The sequence below is a fragment of the Pieris brassicae genome, chromosome 3 (assembly GCF_905147105.1).
Source record: "Pieris brassicae chromosome 3, ilPieBrab1.1, whole genome shotgun sequence".
Taxonomy (NCBI): Eukaryota; Metazoa; Arthropoda; class Insecta; order Lepidoptera; family Pieridae; genus Pieris; species Pieris brassicae.
This window is the reverse complement of record NC_059667.1, coordinates 6,304,377-6,326,655: the sequence shown is the minus strand read 5'-3', so window position 1 is coordinate 6,326,655 and position 22,279 is coordinate 6,304,377. Positions and strand designations below refer to the sequence as shown.

General features: G+C 31.6%; 5 protein-coding genes across 8 annotated transcripts; 2 read left to right on the top strand and 3 right to left on the bottom strand.

Annotated features, from left to right (window-relative positions):
- Nucleotides 1-1,413: 1,413 nt before the first annotated feature.
- On the bottom strand, nucleotides 1,414-4,151 carry LOC123707397 (surfeit locus protein 6 homolog). The gene is made up of 4 exons (XM_045657407.1): nucleotides 3,937-4,151; nucleotides 3,297-3,665; nucleotides 2,937-3,145; nucleotides 1,414-1,639 (listed from the first exon to the last, which is right to left on the bottom strand). The coding sequence occupies exons 1-4, from the start codon at nucleotides 4,049-4,051 to the stop codon at nucleotides 1,469-1,471; spliced, it is 864 nt and encodes a 287-aa protein (XP_045513363.1). The 5' UTR covers nucleotides 4,052-4,151; the 3' UTR covers nucleotides 1,414-1,468.
- Nucleotides 4,152-4,969: 818 nt separating this feature from the next.
- On the top strand, nucleotides 4,970-9,713 carry LOC123707188 (protein arginine N-methyltransferase 5). The gene is made up of 9 exons (XM_045657040.1): nucleotides 4,970-5,553; nucleotides 5,631-5,909; nucleotides 6,032-6,205; nucleotides 6,992-7,160; nucleotides 7,464-7,622; nucleotides 8,236-8,389; nucleotides 8,577-8,815; nucleotides 8,947-9,204; nucleotides 9,537-9,713. The coding sequence occupies exons 1-9, from the start codon at nucleotides 5,150-5,152 to the stop codon at nucleotides 9,690-9,692; spliced, it is 1,992 nt and encodes a 663-aa protein (XP_045512996.1). The 5' UTR covers nucleotides 4,970-5,149; the 3' UTR covers nucleotides 9,693-9,713.
- A 6-nt stretch (nucleotides 9,714-9,719) lies between these two features.
- LOC123707189 (ubiquinone biosynthesis protein COQ4 homolog, mitochondrial) lies at nucleotides 9,720-11,167 on the bottom strand. The gene is made up of 3 exons (XM_045657041.1): nucleotides 10,234-11,167; nucleotides 9,971-10,133; nucleotides 9,720-9,906 (listed from the first exon to the last, which is right to left on the bottom strand). The coding sequence occupies exons 1-3, from the start codon at nucleotides 10,720-10,722 to the stop codon at nucleotides 9,824-9,826; spliced, it is 735 nt and encodes a 244-aa protein (XP_045512997.1). The 5' UTR covers nucleotides 10,723-11,167; the 3' UTR covers nucleotides 9,720-9,823.
- A 1,511-nt stretch (nucleotides 11,168-12,678) lies between these two features.
- LOC123707372 (high affinity copper uptake protein 1) lies at nucleotides 12,679-15,082 on the top strand. Of its 4 annotated transcripts, none has more exons than XM_045657376.1 (7): nucleotides 12,679-12,852; nucleotides 13,387-13,515; nucleotides 13,581-13,694; nucleotides 13,906-14,018; nucleotides 14,303-14,425; nucleotides 14,499-14,528; nucleotides 14,718-15,082. In XM_045657376.1, the coding sequence occupies exons 2-7, from the start codon at nucleotides 13,399-13,401 to the stop codon at nucleotides 14,917-14,919; spliced, it is 699 nt and encodes a 232-aa protein (XP_045513332.1). In that variant the 5' UTR covers nucleotides 12,679-12,852; nucleotides 13,387-13,398; the 3' UTR covers nucleotides 14,920-15,082. The 4 variants fall into 4 exon arrangements, with proteins under 4 accessions (XP_045513332.1, XP_045513331.1, XP_045513334.1 ...); XM_045657375.1 differs by having other exon boundaries at nucleotides 12,680-12,852; nucleotides 13,391-13,515; XM_045657378.1 differs by lacking the exon at nucleotides 12,679-12,852 and adding an exon at nucleotides 12,968-13,021 and having other exon boundaries at nucleotides 13,391-13,515.
- Nucleotides 14,275-16,841, bottom strand: LOC123707371 (RE1-silencing transcription factor-like). The gene is made up of 2 exons (XM_045657374.1): nucleotides 16,043-16,841; nucleotides 14,275-15,974 (listed from the first exon to the last, which is right to left on the bottom strand). Exons 1-2 carry the CDS (start codon nucleotides 16,420-16,422, stop codon nucleotides 15,635-15,637), a joined length of 720 nt encoding a protein of 239 aa, XP_045513330.1. The 5' UTR covers nucleotides 16,423-16,841; the 3' UTR covers nucleotides 14,275-15,634.
- Nucleotides 16,842-22,279: the final 5,438 nt, after the last annotated feature.

The following is a 22,279-nucleotide window of genomic DNA, read 5'->3' as shown; positions in this document are numbered from 1 at the left end:
CTGTTTTAATTGTATTAAAAGTATTCATTTATATAATCATTTTACAGTATTGGATATAGTTTAAAATTAACATGCATACATTAGGAATGAGTTTTCTATGTAAAGAACTTTAAGTTAAAACATGCAAGAATCTTCCTAGGGGACCCCCAGAAACCAATTAAGTGATATTAAATATCTAAATTTTCCTTTATTACAGTGGACTAATTATAGTTATATAAGTTTAGAATATATAATGCATTAAATAGGTACAATAGTACAAATATGAATGAATATTTGAGGTGTTTCTGCAGAAGAATGGGTAATGATAATTAAGGTGATTTAACTTTAACTTGTTCAAAACTATTTGTATTAGCAGGACTAGATTTACTTTGAAAATTATTATTTATTAAGGTGTATTTAAAATATACAATTTTAAGACAGTCCTGCTATTGGGAATATGTTAAGACTTGAACAGGTATTAAGGTACCATCACTGCAAAATAGTACATGTGAAAACTTTCACTTTATGAAATAGACCAAGCCTAATTTTTTTTTTTTTAATAATTATATAATAAGTTTGTATAAACTTTACAAATTTTATGAATGGTACATTTAAATTTGTTTTTAGCTACATAGGTTTTAGGAAAATATGTGTTCATATTATATTTACTTTAGTTTTAACTAGTTGTATCTAAGATATGTGTATATTTACTACTGGGTACTGAACCTCTTTATATAATATTGTGTTGAGAATCTGTTGGTAAACTTTCAGAAGTTTACCAATTTCTTTTTGTTATTAATACTGCACTGGCCAAAATTTATATAATTTATCTTTAAAGTATATAATATATATATAATTCACATTAATTTTTTACATAATAAAGAATATTGGTTGCCTAAATATAGGTATTATTTATGTACCCAGTGTAATTTAAACTAGTTTAACACAGTGCAATTTTTCCCTTATGAATAATTCTACTATTCCACCGATGTTAAGTTTTGCTTCTAGCCTTCTCAGTACCTCTTTTTTTATTAATCATGGTTATACTGAGGGAGCAAATTGTAACAACAAACTGCTACTGTTACCTTAAGAAATTAGCTTTATTTAGAGTTGTCATTTGAATACACAAAATGTACATTACATTTAAATACATAACAATAATAAAAAATGTTCTTTCCATATAGTTTTTGTTTTGCCTTTCTAAACTTCAGTTATCACTGTCAACTTATACTATAAGTATATAGTATGGGCCATTTATCCAGAGATTTCAAATGAGGCTAAATGAAATAAATATATTTCTCAAATGATTTTAAAAATTCTTTACCAACAATCGGACATTTAAAAAAAATACATTTTCATCTTACAAGTACAAATAATAGTAGTTACCTACACTAGGCACCTAAATAATTTATTATTGATGATTTAAACAAATAATGTTGAAGGTAAAAATTTATTATCAATTTCTTTAAAAACAATGGTAAAAATTGCACTATATTACAACACGTCCTCTCTTTTCTTTTGTTTTTATTATTTTAGCCTTCTTTTCCTTTTTCTTTTTCGTAATATTTTCTTTTCTCTTTTTCTGTCTGTCTTCCTTTTTCCCCACAACACTTTGAATTCTATCCTCCCATTGCTTTTTGCTAGTTTTCTTTTTTTGTTCCTGAAAAAAAAAAAAATGTCAGATTAGAAACAAGTAAATAATTTTAAAGGAACCTGTCTTGGCTAAGTGGTGTGTGTGTGTGACTCACAACCCTGGTAAGATACATTTAAAAGTTAAAACTCTTTATGTACACTAATGTTAGGTTTATACCTGGGTAACACTGAAAATGTTTAGAACTGGCCAGCAAGAAACATTGCTAATGAAATCTATTTTGAATTTCATTCATTTGTTTTTGTGAATTGGTGGCAAATCTAAAACTGTTATGAACCTTACGCAATAAAATGTTTGGTCAATGATTTATTATGACTTGTTGTGGGCTTACTTAACAACAAAGCTATGATAAGCTGCAATTAGCATTTCTTAATGAAGCCCCATCTTGTGCCACCATTTACAATTGGTTTAGAGAGTATAAATGTGGACGTAGCAATCTCAATGATGATGATGAAGCTGTATTTGACATCGTCACAGGTGATTAAAGCTCAGTGGGTGAAAGCTCCTTTCCTCATTTTGAGATGATCGGCCAACTAAGTTAAAGAAAGGAAGAAGTCAAGGAAAAAACATGATGGCCTCTTTCTTTGGACAGCAGCACCCTCGAAGTAAGAGCCTCGTTCACCACGACAATGCTTCAGCGCAAAACGGACTGTTGAATATTTGACTATGGCAGGTGTCGAGATAATGAGTAATCCGCCATACAGTACTAACCTGGCGCCCTGCGACTTTCATTTATAACCAAGAACTAAAGATAAAATTTGAGATATTCGCTTTCCAAGCCCTGAAGATGCAGTAGGAAGAATACGAAAATGCCATAGAAGAGACCCCTAAGGAAAAGTGGGCCCATTGCTTTTCTCAGTGGTTCCATTGAATGTGACAATGTGTAGAGAGGAATGAGATTACTTCGAAAAACAATAAAAGTATTGGCTAATAAAACTTTCTACATCAGCCGTTTTTCATTTTCTAAACACTTTCGGTGTTAACTAGGTATGCACGATCAATACTTGTACAGTAAATATTGCAAGGAAACCAATCAATGACACCTAAAAATCAATATGTGGCAAAGAAGGCTGATCATCCACTTATCTGTACCATAAATATGATAATTCAAATGCAATCTGAGGCAAGTACTTTTGGAGTATTAATCTAATTTAAGAATAGATTATCTTAACTTGTAAACATGGACAATTGAATTCATTATATCAAATTTAATTATTGGAATATTGTAGACAGTTGGATTATTATGGACTGAGAGAACAAAAGTTATGGCAATGCAACGCTAATGGAAAATAATATCTGTACTTACTTGTTTCTTTATAGACTTTTTCAATAAAATAGGATCATCTTTTATTTTTTGTCCTTCAGCTTTTTGAAGTATATTTTTCCAAGCCATTTTTTCTTTGAAATCCTTGGCTTTGTCACTATCTTTTTGTGAAAGCTCTTGAACTTTTTGCTCTTGTTGCTTGAGGTGATCTAAAATTTTTTTTGGATCCTTGTGTCCTTTAGAAACTTTTTCTGAAAAGTTATATCTTATTATAATATGGAACACTTAAATAACTAATCCAAGTTATTATTGTCAGTATATTAATATAAATTTTCTGTTTGCATGTATTAAAATCATCTATAAGTTAATATATATTATTAAAATACAAAACAAGCTACCTACCTTTAGTTCCAAGATTAGCAAAATCAAACTTTGAAAATACAAGCTTTCCATCAGTGTTAAATACTGGCTTAGCTTGTGTCACATTACTTTCATTTACAGCAGCACCATCATTTCTATCTTTAATGATTGCTTTGACTTTATTTTTATTTAACTTAACCCTCTCTTTCTTCTTAATTTTTTTATTTAGTTTACTTGTAAGACTTTTCTTCATCAGTTTACTCTTTAAATTTAATTTATGTTGAGATTTTACTTTTTCTAATTTCTCTTCTAGCTCAGCAATACTTTGTGCTCTTTTGGGTTTGTCAACCTCCTTCTTATTATCTTCTTGTTCACCTTTTGTCATTTCAAAGTCCATGAAGGTAACATTATCTGAAATAATGTGATACTTTTGTTTTATTTAGCTTCGCAACAACTGCAATTAGCCAGTCATCTCTAATAATAAGCAAAAATGGATAATCCATGTTGGATTTCGAGGAATTAAAAAACAGCATGCACTAAATGTTTGTCCTGTCCAACTTTCAAAACACATTTGATGACGCAGTGTTTGCGGGTGAATTTAAGAGAGCTTTATTATGAATTAATAATAAATTACAATTCAACAAAATCATATGATTTTAATTTAAATATACATATTTCTTACCTTTACTTTGATTAGGAGGTGAATAATATGTAAAAATGTTTTTTAAAAAATTAACTTCTTTAAGGATGTCAGCTTTAATGTGTTTCAATTTTATAGGTTTCTTTTGAATAGCCATTGTTTTTTGTGTAACATAAAACTTTATTTAGTGTATGTATATACAAAATTACAAACGTTTTATTTTTCAAACATAACCTTACTTCAAGTTCTATCATAGACTACGTTACACTAATACAATTACAATACATGTTTTTTTTTTAATTACATGTTGTAGAGTCTAGTCATTTGGCCGTTCTACGTTATATAGTTTACACACCCAAGTTAGAAACGCATGATTTCTTAACTTCCTAGTTGTCGCGGAACACCGGCGTGAATTGATGCAATAGGTTCATCGTGTTGTGCTTTGCGTTTCGTAGGGCGAAAGATTCCAGTATTGCACGGAGCAAACTATCACTGACACTGACCCTGGATTTTACAAATGTTTAATTATAACATACACGCTGTCCACTACTATATGGAGACAGCAAAGCCAGCTTTCCTCTCTCTTACCGAGCCAGAAAAGATATTGCCCGGCTGATACTTCCTTCGTCTCCGATCCGGGGTACAAATTGGAACATTTCTTTAGTCTAGGCAGAATACTAGCATATTATTTAGTCCCATCGGGTATTCGAGCGGCGATCCTTCTGGTTTTATGACCACATATAGTACTGTCCTCACCCCTGGGTGGGATCTCCCCAGTACCAGCCCTTACCGTTTGACTGTATTCAACGAAGAGCGAGAGCGAAACTTAAAAACTAAATTTAGGTTACGAAAAGTTTAGACAAAGTCACTTTACGACAGGCGTGACTTGACACGTTCTTTTCAACATATTATGTTTTCGACTTTCTACATACACTTTACACTGTTAAGGCATCTCATCCCCAAGCTGCCGCCAATTTCCAAAGGAGTTTGCATGGGAATGACATTAGCTTATTCTTTGCCATTTGTTACTTATGCAAATTCGTTTCGCGTTGTGGGTAACGCCTGTCGAAAGAAGACTTTGTCAATCTCAATCCCTTAATTATTAGTCTGTGTCGACTGCCGGCAAACAGGGTTCGACTGATCGGTATTTCCAATTTATAACCTTACCCAGTACCTTATATCCATTACAAATTAACTTTTTTAAACACTTAAATCTTTATTTTTTTAACTACATCAGTATTGATAAAATTCTATTATGACACAGCAGGATATTTCATGTGGATTAGAATATTCACTTACACCAGATATTCAAGAATGCGTATCAGAAGCGCTTCAGGCAAATTATTCCTTTATTGTGACGCCGTTAATTCATCCACGCTTCCGTAGACCATATCTACCGCACAGAATACCAGCTGGAGGCTTTACTCGATCAGATATGATACTGTCTCCACAAGATTGGACTAATCGTATAGTCGCTAGAGTGTCTCCATATCTCACTGTTGATGCTCCATCTCCTGTTGTACAAAAGCGTCATGAGTACTATTTACATGAAGAGCTCCTATATTGTCGCGGTTTGGGTGTTCCAGCTGTTATGATATCTTTGCATTCCAAACATAACACTAACCTAGCTAGAATTTTACAAACCTATCAAGAAACAAGGTAAATTTCTCAGATAACTGAGATTTGATGCTTAACTAGTTAGAAAATATTAGTCTTATAGTTTTTATTCTTTTTAGCAACTTTCCAACATTAATATGGACATGTGTACCAATGTTTTGTAAAAGGACATTAAGAAACTCAGAAGACCTTGAAGATAACAAATGTGATGTTGCTTACAATGAAACATGGTACTGGTGGTCTAGATTTCATCAAAATATGAATTGGGATAAAAGAGTTGGTGTTGTATTAGAAATATCTGCAGATTTACCATCAAATGATATTATTAAAAGGTGGCTTGGAGAACCAGTTAAAGCCATTATCCTGCCTACACATATATTCCATAACAATAAAAAAGGGTATGTTTTTTTTTTAATCTGATCATTACAATTTTATCATCATCATTTTTATCATTATATTTACTAACTTAAGGATAATATAAATTTAAATTCTTCTTGTCCCTGAATAAATCACATTTCAGCTATCCAGTATTATCACGGGCTCATCAACAATTAGTGGTCAGTATGGTGGAAAGAGATGCACAAGTAATTGTGAGTGGGGCCCGACGCTCAAATATTGAATATTATTTACAATATTTATTTAGACTCTGGCAAAGAAGACCGGCTGATACTCCTATGTTCAGTTTCGCAAGAGGGTTTGTGTTACATCTATAAATAGTTTCATATTATTTATATTTGTCTTGGATATCATGGTTATATCTTAAGTTTACCTTTTAGCCATCTGCCATTAGTTTCAGCCTCAGAAAGCTAACTGAAGTTTTTATGATGCTAAGATTTTATGCATTAGATTTTTCTATCTGCAGCATATTGAGTTAACTTGGAATTTGTAAAATCTTACATACTTTAGAAAATTTTGTGGTATAAATATGACAACAGTTAATTATTTATCTTAAATTTTTTAATTTATCAAAAAATACTAAGTTTATGGGTTTCTTGAAATAATTGTTATGGTCAATGAGTTCATATTAAGCATGCTTGAATAAAGCTGAATTTGCTAAAAACTGTAGATCAGTAACTGAATATTTGTTTCAAGTATGATTATGTCAAATAAAATAAGAAATACCATACAAAACAACTTTTTAGTTTTAGGAGTACAACATAATGTTAAATCTCTAATGTCCTGCAATGCTTTACAATAGCATACACTATTGTATATTTATTAAATTTTATTTGGCATCCATAATTATTCTTCATATTCTATTTTTATATTATTATTTTTTGCCACCATTGTGTTCTCTGTAATTGATGCACATTCTTGAATACATTCTTAGCTATTTAATTTGTATACATGTGATTATGTAATATTAGTGGTGTTACATTAATAAATTTCTTTTTTATTATTTATCATTACTTTTAAATAAATAAATCTTTTTCTATATGTATTATTAGATATGGTTTCATTTTAACAATTTCTTTTTTAGGTGGGAGGACTATCTACAGACACCATTACAACCTCTAGCAGACAATCTTGATACACACACATATAATGTGTTTGAAAAAGATCCAATAAAATATAATCAATACCAGAATGCAATTGTTAAAGCACTTGCAGATCTTCAAAAGAAAAATAGTTGTCAACATACTTTAGATGTAAGTTAAGTGTAAGTCAAAAAAGTGCAATATTGGACAATCTACATACACTTATATACTTATTAACTTGCCAGTATTACTATTGAATAGTATTTTAAATTAGTCTTTTTAATTTTTAATATTACAAATGACTAAATTTTCCTAGTAAGATAAATTCTGGATTTTTAGTTTTTCTGTTTGTTAAAATCATGAGTCTACTTTCTGCAGTATTCAATATCAGTTGTGGTTATAGATTCCTCTAACTTATTCAATTACTTACTATTTACTTTTATGTTATATATGCTAATTATTAAATTCCTATAGAAAGAATCTCTGATAACTAATATAAAAATAGAAAAGGGTCAAGGAGATAGTGAAAGTGATGCAAAAACTCCAGTCACTGTTATGGTCCTTGGAGCAGGTCGTGGCCCTCTTGTCCGTGCCACTTTGAATGCTGCTGAAATGACTAATACTGAAGTAAAGGTAAATTATACTCAAAAACTTAAATATATTATAGACAATAATTAAACATTACATATGTGATGACATATTATTTCTTATTCAGTTATACTCGATTAGAAACCTCGATTATTAAACCATTTGAAAACTTAATTTCAACACCTGAAGGCTTTTCTACAGCTATATTTTATATTATTGAGGGATGTCTTACTTTAGGACATTCAAACTTCGACAAATATGGTCACATCTTATGTAGTAATTTAAATGTTTAAACCCTTTTCCAATGGCAATGTTGCCATGTGTTGTTACTGAACATTTTAATTTTTTTTAAATTGTATGGTAATAATAAATACATTATAAATAAAAAAGTCAAACTTCAACAACATGGACATTTCACATGATGCACTTTAATTGGAATTCTTTAGAGTTCGTAGAATACAGAGCTAAGTGTCTTACCAATTTCAAAAGTCTCTCTTCAGTTTTCAGTTATAAATTCTTGTAAATATACAGTTTACTGATTAAAAGATAGTAGAGTGTATATAGTACTAATACACTAAATTAAACAACTAATACTTTTAATTCTTAGGCTAACCCCCTATATGTAATATCATATTGCAGTGTATGTTTTTTTATACAGATTATAGCCGTGGAAAAGAATCCGGGAGCTGTAGTGGTTTTAGCAGCACAAGTTAGGGAGTTGTGGTGTGATCGTGACGTCACTGTTGTACCTGGTGATATGAGATATATGAACTTGTCACCAAAGGCAGATATTATAGTGTCAGAATTGTTAGGTAATATTGAATTTTTCGTAAATTTAGTTTCTATTATAGTAATTAAAATATTGTAATGCATATTTATTTTGCTGTTTCGGCATTAGTAAATATACCTTTTAACAAAAATAAATTCATCCTACAATAAAGATGATATATATCTTAACTAAACAAATCCTTATATTACATTATCAAAAAAAACTTTCAGGGTCGTGGGCAGATAATGAACTCTCACCAGAATGTTTAGATGGTGCAACATGCCTCTTGAAACCAAATGGCATTTCAATACCTTGTAAATACACATCTTATGTTAATCCAATAAGCTCTTCACGATTGTGGGCAGCAGCTAAAATTGCTTGCCTTGGTGATTCACAAAAAATGGAAAAGAACTTGGAAACATTGTGGGTGGTGTATATGCAAAATAAACATGACATAGCTGAATGTAGGGTATGTTAAAATTCAATACAATATATTCCAATATCACAATGTTTTGCAAATAAGCAATATGTTGAAATATTTGATTAGAATAATAATACATACCTGTATTTAAATATAATTAATATTTTTTTTTGTTTTAGGAGGTTTTTAAATTCTCACACCCAGCAGAAGGTATTAAAAATAGCGAGGGTGAGACAATGTTAGACTATAGGGGGCTACCATTAACTGACAATCGTAGGAAAACTACTGTTTCATGGGAAGTCACCCAAGACAATGTGATGCATGGATTTGCTGGCTACTTTGACTGTGAACTATATGGCGATGAAATGTTAAGCATTGTACCAAGTACACACAGTCCTGGAATGATATCTTGGTTTCCAGTATTTATTCCAATAAAAGTGAGTAATGCTACTCCTTATCATAATATCCAAGATATGTAAAAGTATGGAATGGAAAGCCTTGCCTCAGCTTATCTTTACCACTTATAAAAGTAAAAAGAAAACAGTTTGAATATTTGTGAACTATTTGGGACTTTTAAGATTTTTAGACTTGAGAGACCATGACTGACATATCATTTTAATTCCTATAATGATTAATGTCTTAACACAGTTAAATAAAGGTGCTAATAGATGAAACATTCTTACTATAGAACTCGGCTTTAGAATATTGTTTGAAAAATCACAGGGGCAAGAGGGAATCAAATTAAACATGAATTTAACTCTTATTTCAGACACCACTAAGAATTCATAAAGGTGACAAAATCAAGGCCACATTTTGGCGATGTGTTGATTCGCGAAGAGTTTGGTATGAATGGATAGTAGAAGTTAATGACAATGCTACTGTTCTTCACAATCCTAATGGACGCAGTTCAGAAATGTTATTATAAAATAAATTATGTCAAATTTTATGTATAAAGTATTTTATTATGACAGTTTTTACATGTAATAATTTAAATACTAATTTTTTTATATATAATAATTTTAATTTAAATACAAATAAATTAATAAGCACCTAATTCTAAGCACCAGTGAGCCGTGTTATGTTCATTTCTCTGTGAAAATCACTTATATCCTGATTCCACCGCTTCTCAAAGTAAATGCCTGTAAATTAATATTTTCCTTAGTTAATTTGTAAGCTAGATAATGATTTAATTAATAGCCATACCTTGCATAAACTTTGCATCATTTCCTGTCTTGATAGCCCATGGTAAATACAGCTTTAAGTATAACTGTCTATGTTTTGGTTTAAGTCTAGCTGCACCCCATATTCCACCACCAATACACATTGGTAACTTTGTTTGAATGCCCTCTATCCATTTAATAGTTACCTTAAAATAGAGTAACATTATAAGTTTAGTTACACTTATGTATCACTCATAAACATCAAGCAAAATTAATTATATGTTACCTCTATTATATATAACTTACTTCACCCAACATATTTGTTTTCATAAATAATGTTGCATGCACTAAATCATGTACTTCTCTGTAACGTTGAATAACATAAGCCATATCTGGGTCATCTATAAAATGGACAGGTAATCTTGAGTCTGCCGTAATTTTGTTTTCCACCATAAAGTCAGCATATACACGTCCCAGTGTATTTCTAGGCATTTGTGACAATGTTTTGAAGCATACTGTTTGAGAGTTTATACGTGGCATGTCGCTTAGAATTTCAGCACCCTCATTCGTTTCTAGCATTTTCTGCCGCATATAATTTAAAGCATTGCCGCCAGTAACTTCTCCCATACATGATATCATATCTGCTCTATATGGATCGAAGAGAGCAACAATTGCGCTTCCTACGCCTAACAAGGTTTTTTGAAAAGCGCTGTGGGGAATGAAATTTTTTTCTAATTCCTTTATAAATTTCGCGTGTGGCAAAGTGTTACAGTTAAGGCAACTCGAAAAACGCATTTTTGTTAACTATGTTAAGTAAATGTTATTCATAGATAGGGCTCACGTTCATAATCCAACCCAAAATAACTAAAAAGGTTATCCTAGATGAAATCGAGACTACTTAATTAAAATAGTCCTTAATATTAAAATGTTTTGTACTGGGATTTTTTATTTATTATGAATATGCAGCCCAAATTAAAATTCTTTCACAATTCCAATGTCATATTTAAAAACTCTTTCAAAATCCATTTTCCGATTACCAGGGTCACAGAGTACATAGTGTTGCCGCCTTTAAAAAAAATGTTTACTAGTTTCGGTTTAAAATCTCATGACTTTTAAGCCGGGTATCCACTATGTTCGCGAACCTCTTGCGCTCCGCGCTCCCGTAACCGCTCTAATGGAGACGGTAACGCGTATCTCCATAGAAACACGCATGCTCGCGTCCACGAACAGACTGAGCTACCCTTTGTGTTCGCCCAATTTACCGCCACCCATTGGAGCGCGCACCGTTCACGCTTCACGTTCGCAAACGTATCCACTACGCGGAGCTGTTGCAAGTGCGCGGAGCGCAAGAGGTTCGCGAACACAGTGGATACCCAGCTTTAGGTAATCTTTAATGAAAAACATCACCAGAAATCACTCATAAATTTTTCAAAGTCAAAAGTTATTTTAACACAACTAAAATAAGCTTCAAATAGTTCTGCTAGTGTTTCCTCTTCATCCTGTTCGATTATTGCAGCTGTGGATGGCTGAGATGGATTATCAAGTTTGTCAGACTTTTTTGATATAAACGAGTATTTAGAATTGAGAGTTAAAGTGACGAGGTTCAACAATTCTTTTTCATTATATTTAGTTCCTTTTTTATAAATTGAATGCTATTTATAGTGCCACTACCTAGTTTGTTATTTAGCGCAATAAATACAGTATTTATTACGCTAAACGCCCTTTCCACTTCAGCGTTTAAACTAAGTAATGTGTGTTTCAGGATCTCGTAGTTTAGTGACATCAAAACTTCTTCTAGTCCTACCAGGTGTACCAACTGGTCGCTCAACCGGAACTACAAGGCGCATTTCGGCAACATCCGACAACGCTGTCAATATCAGCGCCTCTTCGGTTTCTGAAGTCAGCAGCGACGAGCGCCATTTCCAACTGATAACAAGGTGGTCAATATGGTTTTTCGTGAAGCCAACAGGTGAATTCCGTTTGTACATACGTACATCTCTATGGATGAATAGTGTCCTACCGATGGTCAGGTCACGTTGTTGGCAAACACTATAAAACGTTCACCATTTACAATCGTTTGTAGTTAAAAAAATGATTTTTGTACAAAATCTTTTACTCAGCTTTTGTGAACCATATAACAAAGGCATAACTCGATGTTTTTAATAATAATAAAATCGTAACACTAACACAAATTAACTCTAACTTCTCATGAATTCCCACATAGCTGTACGTATATAAATATAGAATAAATATCTAATATCTTTGTAGATTCTGTAGACAAATATAATCAGAATAAATAATTAGTTTTTTTAGTCACTTTACAAGCGATTTGATTATTTGGCGTTGCGTAGAGATGTGGGATCTCTCTGCATCTTCTACCGCATTTACCAAGTTGTTCGGATTAATACCTGCAACTAAGTTTCATCAATCGGACGTCAAGGCAGAATACTAAATTCTACCCTTATTACCTCGACGTCTGTCGTTGCACAACTGTGCATTTTTTAAGGAAATTGTTTGCCGCGCACCATCACTTTGTGGATAAAGTAAAACTGACGTATTAGGGTCCTTGAAGAAAAAACCAATTCCTTAATGACTTGAGCTTACAAGCCTTCTGGCAGTGCAAGTGTCCATGCACGGCGGTATCACTTAACATCCGATGAGCCTCCTGTAACATACAAAAAATTATCGTCACAGATTTTATACAAGATACTAGTCTACGATTGTAGTTCTGCGACAGATGACTGTCGAGAGATGACGTAAGATTCCTGACGTTAGACATCGGTTTTTATTAAAAATTTTCATAATTTTTGCTTTTTGATTAGTAAAACCAGATTTATTGTGCTAACCAGAGTTTTTCCATAACAATGTACGTGATGGATAACTACTAACAATAAAAAATCCTAGACGTTTACGACATATTATACTGTAAGTTATTTAGAATCATATTATAATTATGTAAAACTTGGCTAAATAACGTATAGAATTTACTATCAGTCAACAATACACAACAGATTAAAAAACGAAATCCGTGTGAGCCAGGAACCTTTCACTTCATAAATGTATACGTGCCTGCACCATACTCTTTAAAAAATTGGTATAAAGTTGGCTTTAAAACTTTACGAGTGTATATTATTATTAAGGGGTACTTATAAACATGGTTAAAGATCATGTACTATGTTTTATTTAAATAAAAATTACTAAGTATATTGCCTTCCCGACAATTTCGCTGGCTATTGCGTGTCATGTATTTTTTTTAAAGAGACAATTCATAACTATTTGCTCTAACTTTATTTAAGTAACAGATGGTTAATTGTAATACCTATTGTTATATTCTTCTTTTCAATTCACTTCATTCCCTTTGTTATGTAAACTTTTTACTGTTTTGTAAATTTGTTTTGGTTAAGAGGCAAAAAGTTTTGCTTAATTTTGCATTCAGTACAGAGTATTCCTTTGTTTAAGGTAGTTTGAATTATGGACCACCATGTGCACCATGCAAACCATGGCAGCCATATAGATGTAGGAACGGAACAGCATATGGGACATGAAGAGCATGTTATGAATAGTTCAGACTTTAATGAAGTTATAAATGTAAGTAGATTTCATTTATCAAGTTATTTCTTTTTAGTATCATGTTTAAAATGATAAAATTACAGGAAATGTTTAACATATCGAGTGTAGACATGATGTCTGGTGACCCACAAGCTAAGGCTCATGAAGGTCATCACCATAACCACCATGTTGGACATGAAATGAGTATGAGTATGACAGTAAGTCTAGTGAACATTATTTATGTCTGATAAGATAAAATATCTGTAACTTAATTACATTAGAACTAGATAACAACCATGTACCTACTTGTTAAGAACAATCATGATAAATAAATATTCAGTACAATAAGGCAAAGTCAAATTAAAATGTTATGGCATTTAATTATTTATTTTGACATTTTCCTCATCACTAAAAAACTTGCTTTTCCAGTTTCATGGAGGTTATAAAGAAGTTATTCTTTTCTCATGGTGGAAAGTATCAGAACTTGGAGAATTTTTTGGATCTTTTCTAGCAATCTTTCTCATTGCGCTTTGTTATGAAGGGTACGTCATATTTAAAAGTTTTTCTATTGTCAGTAAGCCAACTGATTTGCTCAATTTTTTGAAAAATTAATCAACTAGTATTAAATAAATATCTGTAAGTATACAAATAAATATTCAATTCTCTTTTATCCTTGAATATTGTATAATCATTATCATAAAATGATTTTTACTTCGCAAACATATTAAAATTTACTTAATAATTATAACTTTGTACACTACTACTTTATTACTAGGTAAATAAGTGAAATTTGGAATGTCTTAAAGAATTGTTTATTATTTTATAGGCTCAAGTACTACAGAAAACATTTACTATGGAAAACTTATACAGGGCTTCAATATTGTGCTGTTGCTCCACCAGACAAGGGAGTAGCAAATATTTGTAATCCAGATGAGCCACAAGTTATCCAGTAAGTTATATATCAGTAAATAAATATTTCTATTGTAATTAACATCATTACTACTTTTCTTATTTGGTTTCAGGCCGGTTTCACATGCACTAGACAGGAATGTGTAAGTAATATTTCGTTTAATTAAAACCTCCGCATCATACTACCATAACTGTACTATACATGATTATATTTATAAATCTATTCTTCCTGGCTCCATTTCTTATTCTGGAGTTTAGATTTCACAAATCTATATAATCTTAAATCCTTCAAATTTGGAGGATAATACACTAATAACAATTAAATTTTTCAGTCCATCTATGATGAGTACAGCACATGCTTGGCAAACAGTACTTCATGGTTTTCAAGTACTTGTAAGCTATATGTTAATGTTGGTGTTCATGACATATAATACATGGCTATGTGCAGCTGTTGTGCTAGGATCTGCAACTGGATACTTTTTATTTGGTTGGCGTGAATCTGTTGTTGTGGACTTCACAGAACATTGTCACTGACATAATATAGTAAGAAATACCTATGTAGTATTACTATTTTTATTTTTAAAACCTCGCTACAGAACTCAAAATATTATGTATACAATAAGAAAGCCTTTTTGGGTGATTTATACCAGTTATTACTAAATGTTATAGGTATTTAGAATAAAGGCTTTGAAATTAACATTTATTTTTTATTTTTACTTCACTTACTTTTTTTTCACTTAAGTAAAAATATATATATACAAATGAACACTAGATAAATGGGTAATGGTAAAATGTAATATGATAAAGTTGTTGTAAAAAGTAACATAATTAATTAAAATCATAGAAAAAAAATAACTTTTCACAATAGCCCACTGGTAGAAGCATAGTTTAAGAATAATTTATAAGGGTTAATAGCTGCTATATACAGGGTAAACTATGCTCATTATCTGGTGTTATCATCAGACAACAAGGTATACCAACAACTTAAGTTTGGTAATTTTCACATTATAGGAACATAACATGGGAGTTTACACTACTGTGTAATACTATATTTAAGGAAAAAAGTAAGGGTATTACATATATTAGTAAAGTTAAATTTGAATGCATGGTATGCAGATCTTGAGAGCCCTTTATATTATACAAATTGTTTTAAATAAAGATTAACAAGGTATATAATAAATTAGAAGACTTACCAGTTCTTTACTGTCGAATTATTAACGATTTGCAAGTAACAAATTATGCAATAGACTTAAATATTTTTACTGGAAGAAGTTGGTTGAATATACTGAGTAGAATGTCTATGATTGACATGTTTTTTTAAATTAGAACTGCTATTGCATTTATAGTCACAATTCTGACATGCAAACGGTTTTTCTTGTGTATGAAGACGCTTGTGTACATTAAGAGAATTTGAAAATTTGGTACAAAATGTACATTGATCACACAGATAAAGCTTATTTTGAGAATGTGTTCTCCTATGTTTGGACATATTAGATGAATTGTTTGTATTATATGTACATGTTGGATATGAACATGAAAATAATTTCATGCCTCCCACAATAATACCTTTCATTCCATGGCTTATCTGTCTGAAACACAACACCTGTTATTTTACATATATTTTAAACAACATTTAAATAAGCTGGTAAATACTTACCCTTCAACTAGATTTTTATTTAATTCAAAAATTTGAGTGTTGTTTATTTCAATGGATGGAATGTTTTTAAATTTAGAGGAAGCATTTATTATACTAGAGACAGGTTCCTCTAAAGGTTTTAACTTATCATCTACGTCTATATTACATTCTACAAAACATAATTTTCCTGGTTTTTCGAGATTTTGTATTACTTCGTCATGATATATATTTTCTGGATTGATTGTTACAGGCAATGTCTTGGAAATACATGCATCTTTTTTATGAAATTTAATTTGTCGTTCGTTAAGAAGAAACAGCGACACAGTTGATCTAGGTTGCTCACTAAACTTAATAGCATTTTTATTGTTAGGTCGTCCAGCACTATTACACGTGGACTTCATTTTTATAAAACGACTTCAATATACAATTGATAACAAGGAATATGTATTTCAAATTCTTTCATCTTTCTTCTCTCTTCATTTTATACATGATTCGTAACACAGGTCACAGACTAGCAAGTATCAGCACTTGAACACTTATAAATGTTATATGTCTAATATACAAATTTTACTATATAGTTTTGAAAAACATGTCAAAGATAATAAAAAAAGAAAGTAGATACCGCTAATACCTATAACCAACGTAGTACATATATCTAATAATATAATTTCGTTACAAAAAATCCACCAAGGGATGTTACTACAATATCATCTAGTCTTTAAAACATTAATTATTATTAACCTTATTTATTTTAATGCGTTCTTTTAATATTGCCTATTTATTTACGAATCTAAGTAGTTTTGAATACTAGTGCATACTGTGTCTGAATCTCCTCTGTGGGCGTAGCACCGTCTGTAAGCTTATCGTTGCGTTATACCTAAAGATTTATAAAATGTCGTGATTTGAAACATTAAAATGTTTTTTGTATAATACAGGGAACAAACGGTCAGGCCTTACCTGATGTTAAGTGATACTGTTGGACTTGTGTGTGCGTGCTTAGATACGCACATTGCGAGAAGACTCGCCAGTGCGTTGCCGGCATTTGAAATTGGTACGGTCCTACCTTAAAGGACCCAAAGTCGAATTGGTTCGGAAAATGCTACGGTGGGCAGCTGGTTCCACATATTCGTGTCTCGGCAAAAAGTGCTCAGTTGTAGAGCGACGGGCATGAAGGTGATACGGGTGGAATTTCATTTCAGTTATAAATTAACAATTTATGACTGAATTGAACGTGAAAAACACGCATATCCATTTTTTTTTCTTGGTGGTTCTAAACGTATTTATAGAATTCAGATTCCGAATTCACCTGTTGCTTTTAGACCTTTTAGTAAATTAGGTATACAGGGTGGCCAAAAGGTCGTTGATCAAACGCAAATAGGGGTTAAATGGGGGTCATCAGCTGCAAAAAAATGTTCTACAGGAGGCTAAAAAAAAGGAAATTTTCTTTTAAAAAGCAAAATAAATGATAACTATGCAGGGGTCAAGTTTAAGGACCTCCCGTAAAACAATTTTTTGCAGCTGTTGACCCCACAAAACCCCTAGTTGCCTTTGATCCACGACTTTTTGGCCACTCTGTATAGATATAGTTGATATTGATTTGTTTCTGTTAGATTTGTGTTGATGAAGTCACTATATCATTTTGTTACATTATGGTGACAAGATGTCAATGAGGAAACTTCATTGTTTAATATAAATATAGCCATAAACAAGAATTGAATGGATATAAATATAATAAATCCTAAGAACAAAACTAAAGCACTAGATTTAGGTCTTATTCTAATCACGATGTATAGTGACTCCCGATGTACACTCGAAGGTATTGCGGGTGCTCGCTCTTTCAATCCCCTTGTAGTAGAATTCCGTAAGAACATAAGTAATGCGCGTTTTATCAACAAGAAATTGAACTTTGTTGGGTTAAAACGCATTCGGGCGTGAATTTGCGCATCTGGAAGGGGCGTGTACAACAGCTTCTCCGTATCGCATTTGAATATATATAGATACGTCGAAAACGATAGAAAAAATAGAAGCACAGATATGGCAACGGTGACACAGCTGCAATAACTAAGTTATTATTTTTAATTTTGACAATCACGGTGGATTCTTGTCGTATCTATACAGATTAGACAAAGTGCTGCCTGTCCTTGTAGCAATACAGCTGAAGAGACAGTGTTAACGACTGTCCAATGTATGGATACAACATTGAATAAGTTATGGACATAAAAGTAACAGAGACGAACTTAAAAGAAGTAATGTTCAACAAGAGGCATCTTTCTGGAATTTGCTGTATATTTTACATAAAAAGTTGTTAAAAGAAATAAGTAGTAATGCTTAATCTTCAGGGTTGCCAACACAATTTACTTGAGTTGTACACATAGTTATTTAATACCTGTAACGACAATATAGTAGGGAATTAGCTAGAAAATATATTTAAAAAAAAAATGTAGAACAATCAGCTTCTAAATCTAGTAGAATTTTGTGCTTCTACAATTGCACTCATACTAAATAATTATAATAACAAAATATAAAAAATAAACTTAAGATTTTCTAAGAAAACATTAATTCTAAAACTTTAATGACTGTTATTATATAATAATGCATTGTACATAACTTTATCTATTATGTGCTATAAAATTAACAACTATAAGCTTTTATTTAACAATAAATCATATAAGTATTCGCGACATCAAAGAAGTCCCGTTGTCGCGGCGCTGTCAGCGTATAACAAAATGTAACCAACATAATTTTCTTCAATTGCCTACCCATAATTTATTTTCGATTAATAAAAGGTTTAAAAGAAATTAAAGTTTTCCGTTCTCGGTAGAGCGAGGGTAATAATTCACTTAAGACTAATAGTTATCCAATGTATTTATATTATGTTAACTATTGCAAATTATAAATTATCGATTTTGTCGAATTACTTAACGGTTTAATGCCTGACATACGCTATCGCTATCGGTTTTTGCCGAAATCAAAATCAGTATATTTCTACATCATCATATAAAGCTATAATTTTTGAAATTTTCATTTACTAGACATTTCACATGTTTACATTGCTTACACCAGTCTTTAGGTGTCATTTTCGTAGAAGCTGATTCTGTTAATTCCAGTATTTTTTTGCATCTTGAGCAACAATCTTTTCTGCCGCTTTTCTTTGCCTTCATATTTTTTCGATTGGATTTAGATCGCAGTGATAAGGTGGTAATTTTGCGACCTTATAGATATGTTCGCTTTTTCGCTCGTTTCAACCAGTCTAGCTTTTCAAATTTTAAGCTGGATTTTGTTGGAGCTTTATTTATTTGAGTGCAGTGGTAAGGGTTTGGTATTACGTTTTCTTTGATGCACTTATTACGCAACGCAAAAAAATTGTTCCGTTCATGTTGACAATAGTCAGATGATTGCGATTGTGATTTAAAAATAAGTAGAACGTTTTTTACAAAGCTGTTTTAGCCTGGTATGATGTCTTTTTTTAATTCTAAGCGTAATTTATTGATTAAGTAATTCTATTCTTACAATATAAAAGTGAAATTTCGAATCGCTCCAAAATCATAGTTATCTAGATATGTTTTTTGTCATGCGGCCGTTTTTTGTCGCTACTCACAATTTACTCGAAGTATTTGTCTCACACTTTCTTATAGCATCGCATTATTTCTTTAGTTTAATTCTCGACACGAGTTTTTCCGAATCTCCTGAAATTACAAGGATAAAGTACAACATACTTAGTTTTATGTTTAATTAAAGCTACATGTTTATTCATAACTATTAAGAATATATCGGCTAGAATTCCTTCTCCTTTTTCTACTTCACAAAACTCTTACACCTTGATAATTATTTCTCGGGCGGAATGCTAATGCTAAATTTAATAAAATTGTCCGATTCATTAAAATTCTATTTTTTTTCGCCGAGGGAGTTCTTTAGTGACGCTAACTGTAGTACTTTTACAGCCGAATATTGTCAAGTAAGGGAATAATTGTACCTGTAGCATACAGCATACATTATGTCAAATTATTCAATACTATTAAGAATGTTAATAGTTACGCCAAATCAATTGAAATACAACAAAAATATTTTGACTATAGCAAAAACTAGTGTATTTGTATACATACACTTGTTTTTGCTGTAGAAAATACCTATTAGTTTTGATTTTATAGGCATTTAAACTTACGATAAATATCAAGCCCCGCTAACAGTCACGTGGCTGCATGTTACGTTAATTTACAACGCTCCACTGAGTACTAGTGGTGACAGTAAATCAGTGGCTAAGAAGCTTGCGCAGTATTTTGTTTTCTTCCGCGCATTACGTTAATAGTGTTTACATTCGATTAATGAAATGGATGAAGGATTCGATAAAGTCTGCCTTAAATAGATACACACCCATTATTTATCAACAAATAGTGATTCCGTAAGCTATTTTTTCTTGCTATATAGAAAATAATATATCTTTTATAAATCGTTTAATTAAACTAAATACCCAAATAACCTCATATAGCAACTCAAATAGGGAAAAGTACCAAACCTTTTAAGTTTAACAAATATGTATTAAAGTTTTATTTCTATAGGTGCAATTAGGTACTTCTTGTTAGTAAATATTTAATTTAATATATACATTGAATTATTGCAACTGTAGAATAGATGTACTAAACCATTTTTCATTTATATCTGTCGTATTAATATCATTTATTTATTTAAAATCGCGTACCATAACTCATCGTTGTAGTTTAGAATGCAATAAAAAGGACTAAGAAGTTTTAAACGAAGATGTTGCCGCCAGCAGAGGTGGCTGTAAACAATATAGCATTTTTAATGTAACTACCTCGTCGAAGCGAGGAACCAACGACTGCTATCAAATGTTATTGAAGCTATGCTAAGCTATCAGGTATCGGTACCGACTGATTAAAGTTAACTAAGTAGCATTAAGCCTCAGAGAGCTTCAAATACAGTGCTCTCTTTTACATTATGTATGTAAAAAAAATATGTTAAAAAGATGTCTATTCATTACTTAATTTATCCTTTCAAAAAATCTTTTGTAGATCCTGACATCAACAGTTTTATGACATTTTGGACGTCCTTTGGAACCATAAAAAATAATTTGTCAGGAGCATGGGTGGTTGTATCTGTACATTTCGGCACAACACATGATTTCCTAGTATTTGGATTAGAAATTTTTGAAAGTATCGAACGACACGGTGCTGAGAGCGCGAGCAGACTGAGCGAGACTTGTGAGACCACGTTACCCCGTCACATGCATCGAATACAAGTCCGCATCACACGTGTACTTTTATAAATTGGAAATTAATTGACGTATCGAAATAAGTCTTTTACAGAGAATATGGAAAACTAATATTCAAAATTAATTAACATGCTTTATTTTAAGTTGTTTGTTTTTTCCCTAATCCATATTAATCAGCTTTGAAACCACAAAATATTGATTATAAACTATAAGCATGCTAATGCAAAATCCCGTACTAATGTTTATGGCAAATTATGAAAAGCTTAGCTAGTTCTCTTTTAGGGTTTCTAGAAACTACGCACTGTAACCAAATACCAACGGGGAAGTAAATAAAAATTAATGAATTTTCTCTACTATGCCACTTGACTACTTGTTATAGTAATTTAAATATTTTAACTCTACTAATTTATAATGAATTATGCCCGGTTCACATTATTCTAGTCCAGCGCTGGAATGCTACTGGAATGGTACATCCAGTGATCAATACAGTCCAGTTGACTGGAATGACGGTCTATTTTTCATTCCAGCTAACCCAAACCAGCGCCACTGGAATAGTGTGAACGGCCAATCCAGTGCTTGAATTTCGAACAATGAAATTAACTGAAAACTAAACTCTTCAATTTGTTTCTTTGTACAGAGAACATGTGTGTTTGTGGGATATCACTTCGGAATTTTATAAACACAAAGGCGTGCGCCAATCCGCCCTGCACAAAATTTGTGATTGTATGCAAATAGAAGGTTTTACAGTAGAGGATGTAAAAAATCAAACCAAAATCTGTATTCCAAGGGATCTTCTGATTTTAGCTGTTGCAAAAGCATTGCTGAGCCTCATTTTTCATTTCTTTCGCTAATCCAATTTCTCACCCAAATCCGGTTTTTTCTTTTTAGTTCTTCTTCCACTTCATCAACTACTTCTTCTAACAGTAATAATTGAACAGTTTTAAAATAATTTCTTAACTTCTTTCTTGAAAGCATTGTCATTGTAGTGTTACCGATCTAACAGCTTTTGAATGACTGGGATAATGTGGACG